Source organism: Dipteris shenzhenensis, chromosome 4 (genome assembly GCF_047967505.1).
Source record: "Dipteris shenzhenensis isolate YYH24624 ecotype China chromosome 4, Dip_SZ_1.0, whole genome shotgun sequence".
Taxonomy (NCBI): domain Eukaryota; kingdom Viridiplantae; phylum Streptophyta; class Polypodiopsida; order Gleicheniales; family Dipteridaceae; genus Dipteris; species Dipteris shenzhenensis.
This window is the reverse complement of record NC_141599.1, coordinates 42,892,568-42,900,325: the sequence shown is the minus strand read 5'-3', so window position 1 is coordinate 42,900,325 and position 7,758 is coordinate 42,892,568. Positions and strand designations below refer to the sequence as shown.

Genomic DNA, 7,758 nt, shown 5'->3' with positions numbered 1-7,758 from the left:
CAGGTGATTCATTATCTTTGAGAGCTTTTTACATATTCTCGACATGCTAGAGACCCCTCATCAGGTTGGCACCAAACGTCGCAGCACGCTTACAGACAAGTGGGAGCAGACATTCACCCAGACTCACGTTTGCTGTGTAAGCGTAGAGCGGGAAAGTCCTCTTAGATTGTTCACAACAGAGGGCGGGGAGGGGAGGGGGTCAGGGAGGGGTGTTTTTTCAAATTGAAAAGTAGCCGTTGCTCCTGGCATCTGCCAAAGAAAGCGACTTCTCAGATTCCGTGTGGATTCCGTGCAGATTCTCCTTCTTGCTTTGATTTATTTTTGAGCCATCATCTTCTTCATCTTCTCTTCTCGAGCTTTCAATGGATGCCCATCTCGTTGAGGATGATGAGCTTTTCGTTGTCCAGCCTCCCCCAGCCGGAGCTTCAGCCTTGTATCACCATTGGTGCCTCAATCGTTTGAGTATCGACTTCCCCCGAGCCAAGATGCTCGACCTCAGAAACGCTCTCAAAGCTCATCAGGGAAGTCTCGCTCCTGCTTACAGAGCAGTGGCCGCTGCTTACGACATCGCTTTGAGGAAGGAGCAAAAGCTTCCTGTGGAAAACTGTCCATCGCCTGGTGGTGTCAAAGCTCGCACAGGTATGCTTTTACTATGTCGCTCCAAATCAACGCACTTGTGTCGGCCGGCCTGCTAATCGATTCTTAGTTATCTCAGAGAAATGTATTTAGGACTAGTGGTGGCTCTGTCACGTCGTGTCCGAGCTGAAGGTGGATAAAAACACTCGTCTTGCATACGCCGACAATTTCATATTCCACTTTCAAGGAGATTGTCTCGCTCTCAGGACGCATCAGTCGCAGTTTCTTGCTTTTCATCTAAGAGAGATTTATAAGTTGTGATACGACAGCCTATGTTGCTTAGTTTGGAAAAGATCCTCAACAAAAAACTGGCAAAAACTTATCTAATTAAGTTCACGTAGACTGAATTCAATTTTTTTTCACTGATACTCATGCTACTTCAGCTCGTAATAGTACAGTTCTACCGAAGGATTTATGGACACGTCTGAGGCAACCAAACATTCCAGGTCAGATTCGGCGTAAAAAAGCTCACTAAGAGTCATGACCAACCCCCCTGGTCTCACGATCGTCCGGAAGTCGTCAAGGCCTTCTCAAATTTCGAGAATGGCATCAAGAGTTGATCGTTGGCTGTTTCACGAGCAGATTCGTAAGGATGTGCTTTTTTTTGCAAGAAATACCGCCGCTCCCTGATTTGGAATACGCTAAATATTACGCACAGCGTTGGAATAATCCCGTAATTCCCAAGTAGTCTCGTAAAAACCAGCTGCTCTTGTTCTCTGTGAATGGTTCTTTGAACAGGTGCACATGTGCTTGCACAATTGGAGAGATATGTTGCTATAGATCACTGTGTTCCTGTCATGAGGACAGAGACGCCTGCTGGACCTTTTGAGACCAGGCTAGCTGCTCTTGTGAAGTTTATGATACACTGACATGCTCTGCTTCAGTAACGGATCACATCCATTTCGCAGATGTCAGATTGATCCACTAAAGAGTAACATTTGCGAGTTATCATACCAAAGGATGACTTTTGATACATTCCCGTACTTACTAAGATCGATACTCAAGACTCAAGTGAGCCTATACAAGATAGGTTTTCCAGTAAATATCTCTGAAATACATAGCCTCTGAAACTTGATTTTACAAGTTTAAAGAAATGAGTACGAACAAAATAAATTTTTGTTTCACATCGACTTTTTCCCATTTGCATCGAAGACCAATGTGGGGAAAATCCAGAATATGGGATGCTCATATCCAAAAATTCTCCATCCTCTGCCTGAGGGAAACCCTCTTAAAACCCCATTTTTGAGTTGAAGAGAGTCTATAAAGGTATGACCATTACAAAGCCGTCGTAGTTGCTGGTGTAGTAGTAGTCCCACACCAATCGTTACTGATAGGCTCACTGCAACAAGATACGGTAAGACAAGAGCTCTCACAGAAGTAGAAACAGAGCTTCCCAACAATACCTGCAAATAGGATGCCACTTCCAGTGCATGCCCACTTCCAAAGGTGACTTGTAACCTATTAGAAAAACTCACAATCCCTTCTTAAAAATTTATCGGTAAAAGAGGAGTCCTCAACAGTCTTAAGGGCTCCACATTTCGTATGGACTATCAACATTCTGTACACTCGCTCTAGAAATAAGTGAAGGATGTAAATCCAATTTGTTATGGTATCCCACTTCCTGGAATTTGTATATACCCAGCTACAAATTGAGAAAATATTGTGTCTTGGTTACTAATGTTTCTTTAAAATGCCGTTACCTGGTTGAGTGCCTAAGAATGGAAATTTCTCGTGTATTACAGGCATAAAAAAAGTACAGAGAATAAAGTGGCTGCCTTCCACAGGCTTGAAGCTAATGAAAAATGAAAGGTGCTTTCCAGAGGATTTGCCTGCTCTATGCCCAATTTTCGAGGGAGAATGGGCTTTACTGCAAAGCACATTCTCAAACATTTCAGAAGCAAAGCATTGTCAGGAAGTGCAGGACATTCAGTGTGGATGCTGCTGCTTGGACTTGCCCTTTGAAGAAATGGTGCAGGTACTGGACATTCGCTCTTAGATATGCAACAAATACCTTTTCCCCCTAAACTACACACTTCACATGCCAGCAAAGGTGAATTGGGTGATATCCCAGTGGTAGGTTAGGGACGTCTCTTCTTATATGGCAGTAAACCGTTTGGCTTTCATTATCATGGGCTAGGTAGGTATAACTTCAAATTCTACAACCAGTGTGCAGATGGCCATCTTTTTTGCTTCACCTGTTTGCGGCGCCGTGTAGAAGAGTCCACTTTTGGAGGTCTTCCAGCGTGTGGACCCCTTTCATGCATGGAAATGACTGGTTGCACTGCCTGCATTCCTTGGTCAGAGGTAAGTGGGAACCGTTAGCATGGTGTGGTTTGACAACTTCGTGGCCATTATCATATTTCGTGTTTAAGTGACATGGATAAGTATATTCTTGTTTTCATAGATACAACGGGCCATCAAAGGTGATCTTCTCCTCAAATTCGAACAACGTCAAGCTAGCGATAGTGTGGCTCGTGCAAAACTTCATGGACTGGTTAGTGGTTCCATAATCTAGATATCTCTCTTAAAATATAAGCTCTCACTGCAGAAATGCTCTTAAGTTTTGATGCATACAAACTTGGATCCTTTGGATTGCTTTGGCGTTGTAGGTCTATTGCCCTTTTTGCAGTTTTGCTTGTGAACTCGACCCAGGCTTAAGTATCTTCAAGTGTCCAAATAAATCTTGCCAAAAGGTAATTGAATGGAGGGAATCAAGTATATTTATCTCTTAGAGCCTTGTCTGAATGAATTATATTGTTGTAAAATATATGTGCTTCAGAATCTTGTATTAATCTGAATCCTGATTCAACTCATAATCGTTGTGAAACAAATGATAGTAGGATGCATTTCATGGACCCAAGTTTTGGAAAGCTGCACATCTTTACTGAATGCCCACTTTGGGTTTTCTCATTTTTTTCAAAAATTCATAGAAGAGATGGAAAATTTACTTGAGAATAGTTTTTTTGAATGTGTATCATCAAAAGGAAAATGTTTTGGTATCGACATCAAACTTTATCATATTTTGACAGCCCACGTTTGTTCTTTTCAGGCATCTTGTGTAAAATGCAAGGAGCTGTCCCACTTCCCTCTGCGTTGTGAGCAAGTGGAAAAGGTATTGTGGCGCTCAAATCAGTTTTGTATTCATAATTCATATTTTGGAGTCTCATATAATCTCGTATAATATTTTGGAGTCTTGTATAAATTGTCAATGGGAACAAATGTTCTATATATACATGCTACAGGAACTGTGGCGAATGTATTGAGTCTGACTTTTGGTTTATATGTGCAGCCTTCTGAAACATGCATTCGCAGGCAAATTGAAGAGGTAAAATGTGTTAGTTTGCCCTTGCTTATGAATTTTGAGTTTCTAATCTTGCTTTGCTTTGACAGGTCATGTCAAAAGCTTTGATAAGACAGTGTCCCTCATGCAAAGCTCAGCTATTGAAAGATAATGGCTGTAACAAGGTATCTTTCCTCTAGGATTCTATGTTTTTTGTCTTGCCTGCCTAAAACTTCTTTACAAATCTGCACAAAGCAGTAGGTGCCGATTTTTATTCAATGGTCATAAGTTGCATATGATCCTAAGAAATTTCTTTACAAATCTGCACAAAGCAGTAGGTGCTGATTTTCATTCAATAGTCATAAGTTGCATATCATATCTGACATTGTTTCATGTTTTGGTCTTCAGCTCACTTGCCGGTGTGGGCAGGCTATGTGCTATATATGCCGGCAGCCAATTAAGGACTACAAACATTTCTGTCAGGTTTGTGTGTTTCACTTTCCTTGCAGGGAATCTCAGGCAAATCTGCATTTCACCTGAGATTGGGAGCTCATGACGACAGTGTGGTTATGCAGCACTTGAGAAAGCCTGGTAAAGCTTGCATGACTTGCAAGCAGTGTGGTCTGTGGGACAAGGTGATTGACCTGCTCTTCTGTCTTTGTGTTGTTCAAGTTTAACTATATTCAAGCCTTCTGGAGGAATATTTGAAGTTATATTTAGTTTTTGCTTTCGCATATAGTGGCTGTACACATGCATAAAATTTAACATTGTTTTATTCATTTCAGGAGGATGAGAACGTTGTAGTTAAGAATGCTAAGAAATCAGCAGTTGCAATTAAAGCTGGTGAAGACCCTAGCATTTTGACGCGGGAAATTGGACCACCTGAGATGTTTTTTGCCAATAAACGGCAAAAAACATGAATCAGCCTCACGATCGTTTTTCAAGAAATACCTAGTTGGCTTCACAAGTTACAACCTTCTAACATCACCATAGTTTCTGCAAGTGCAGCTGATGCCTCAGCAATCATCGCATCATAATCAAGCTAGTTGTATCTGAGTACTTGTGGCGATCACAATGGACCCATCTCTCAGGCTGAGATGCCGACATTATCTCAGTGTCATATACAACTTGTGGAGCATGGGATTTATCGTACAGATGTACTATATACATAAATTTTTGGATGAATATTTTGCAGATGGCACTTCGCATGTCACACTCTTAAGTCATTCTATTTGTGTAGTCATGACTGAGGATACGAGGCCTGTGAATTGAAGACCACACATGCACTCGCAAAACTGTTCACAGAACTAAACTCTGTTTCAATTTATTATTAAAACAGCATATGAGGCAAAACCATGCACGCCCAAATGCCCAAAGCAGAAGCATGTGATGATGAGATCTTGTAATGGGTTAAGTGGGCTGATTCCTACATTCGAAACACCAAAATGAGATCAACAAGAGGCACGGGTTGCCGAGAGCACTGCCTTTTTTAAAAGAGACTTAGCTCGAAGAGGATGAGGATCCTGGTTAGCTGGGAAGTGAGCAGAAACTAGACTCAAGCCCACAGTTTACAGACAAGGAATGCATCTTCAGAACACAACAGAACGGCAAGTGGCTTTTTGAACGAGCAACAATGGCTGAAAATCTAGGCACGGGAAATAGCCACGATGGTGCGTGTTATGTGAGCTGCCAATCTTTCAGCATGCGAGGGGATTGATCTTGATTTTGTCAAGAATCGAGATATGCACCATGCACACAGAGAGAACCGTCACAGGCAAACTCTGTTCCTTATGTTTTCGAGCCAATGTCGGGATGAGGAGAAAACGCGGTGCACCATATGCCATCCAAAAGCACAATGCTCCTGAGCTCCAAAAACCCTCCACCCTCTATGCTTCTGTTCGATTCAGTGAAACAACTAGACTTTCTACGCATACCAATTTTGCAGGCATCACAGTTTCTACGCATACCAATTTTGCAGGCATCACAGCAAAACTTGATGAACCATACGTTCAAAGTAGGGCCATAAGGAATCCATTTTGTGCAGTTGAGGGCGAATTCCCAATTTGAGAGAACAATATGAGAGATCCTTGGAATTTCATGTTCTACAAGAGAAGCATGTGTGTTCTATAAGAGGAGAAGTAGCAACAAAATCCCACAAACGACTTGAATCATAATTTAGAGAGGCTTGAATGGGTGTGCTGATGCCTTGAATCATAATTTAGAGAGGCTTGGATGGGTGTGCTGATGCCTGCATTTTGACGTAGCAACAATTTTGCATTACGAGATCCTCTTTCCCTACTTCCAATCATTCTATTTCCCTCTTTGGACTTCAATTCATAGCAGCAGCAATACTCTTTTGCATTCTTCTATTGTACATCGAATAAGGTCTTGACACAAATCCCTACGCCAAGGGTCGACAAAATGTTCCCGGAGATCGAATGGGTTATGGAAGACTGATGAGACCATGGGCAACGAGGAGATGATTTGGCGTGAGTGTATGCACCCACTGGCTAAGGTAGAGAGTTAATGTGCCAAATGGCTAAGGTAGAGAGAGTAGAATTGGTTGTCCTTCCCGATTTCCGAGGGCTCCCAAAACTAGGGTGTTTCTCTATGCTAGAGCCTTGCCCCTTTCTCTATGCTAGAGCCCTGGAAGTGCTAAAACAACGGACTTTAATTAGAGAGGACGTGAATGGGACGAGACATAGGTTGAAATGGCTGACTTCATTTCAAACTTGCAGTTCCAAAGTTGGCAGAAAAACACATCGATAAATCGTATCCCCCGTTCGACAAGTGGACATAACGCATCATCTAGGCTATTAGGATTTAACTAGTTTTCTAAAAACTATCAAGGTGCTTACAAAGGTTGTGTCCTTTAAGAATAGGAACTTCCCCAACTCGAGACCAACATTTTCAAGATATCAAAGCTCATTCATCTCCAGATGCATGCTACTCGTGTAAGTAATCCATGGAGAAAGTCTCCACCCTCTACATGTCCACAACTATAAACTAAAGGAGAAGATAGGTGGTGAAGGCAGCCAAGGACAAAGGGTTGCGAAAAGAGTAGCTAAGGAGGGGTAGGAGAGGGCCACACGGAGGCCTTTCTTGGGAAGAATTTTGGCAATCGATTGGGAGCATACTGACTAGGAAAGGCCTTCCCGGGACTGTCAAGTGATGTTGGGAGGTGCCACATGTGGCAATCACCACGTGTCTCACTTGCATGTCGCCATGTCATGATCACCTACTAGACCACACTGGGCATAGAATTCACAAGTGAATTCATGACCTACCAGCACGTCTAAAAAATTTGGAAGAGTGAATTCAAGAATGGGAAGCTACCAAATCTTTGTTGCATTGGCCTATGCTCCATACATAGTTGGAACCTTTACATGATCAAAGTCAAGGGTAAGAGAGAGTGCACACAATGTTGTCATGAAGTTTTATTATTGTATTGACAATAGTTTGCGTGTAGCATCTTACATGGCGCAGCTATTTTGGGTACAGAGGGTCATAAGTCAGAATCCTACCACATTGATAAAAATGAATTAGGAAGCACACACTATCTAGGCACAAACTGCCTAAATATTGGAGACAATGAAAGGGATTCATCAAATAAATAATAGGAGTGTCTCTTAAGAGCATCCCTACCATCTAAAAGTTGAGTTTTCAGTAGTAGAAGGTGAACTAAAATTGTAAAATGATTGGGTTATCTATTAAAATTGTAGAATAAGCAATAGTGGAGTTGCAAAAGCTTTGAGAAATGTAGGCCTTAGAAACACAGAAGGTAGCAAAGCCTCACAAGAAAAGCTACAAAGAGTCTGGGAGATACCTACCTCACTATCATC

General features: G+C 42.0%; 1 protein-coding gene across 1 annotated transcript; it reads left to right on the top strand.

The window, feature by feature from the left end:
- The first annotated feature begins 362 nt into the window (after window positions 1-362).
- Window positions 363-4,860, top strand: LOC147902898 (uncharacterized). The gene is made up of 11 exons (XM_087373959.1): window positions 363-639; window positions 2,379-2,611; window positions 2,803-2,940; window positions 3,041-3,130; window positions 3,246-3,329; window positions 3,686-3,748; window positions 3,926-3,961; window positions 4,027-4,101; window positions 4,325-4,399; window positions 4,492-4,551; window positions 4,702-4,860. Exons 1-11 carry the CDS (start codon window positions 363-365, stop codon window positions 4,834-4,836), a joined length of 1,266 nt encoding a protein of 421 aa, XP_087230085.1. The 3' UTR covers window positions 4,837-4,860.
- The last annotated feature ends 2,898 nt before the right edge of the window (window positions 4,861-7,758 follow it).

What these genes read in the sequence shown, in the direction of transcription:
- LOC147902898 (XM_087373959.1), top strand. Translation starts at nt 363, where the DNA reads ATGGATGCCCATCTCGTTGAGGATGATGAGCTTTTCGTTGTCCAGCCT. An exon ending in CCTGCATTCCTTGGTCAGAG is followed by an intron (nt 2,941 to 3,040) that starts GTAAGTGGGAAC and finishes TTGTTTTCATAG; the next exon opens with ATACAACGGGCCATCAAAGG. An exon ending in AGTGTGGTCTGTGGGACAAG is followed by an intron (nt 4,552 to 4,701) that starts GTGATTGACCTG and finishes TATTCATTTCAG; the next exon opens with GAGGATGAGAACGTTGTAGT.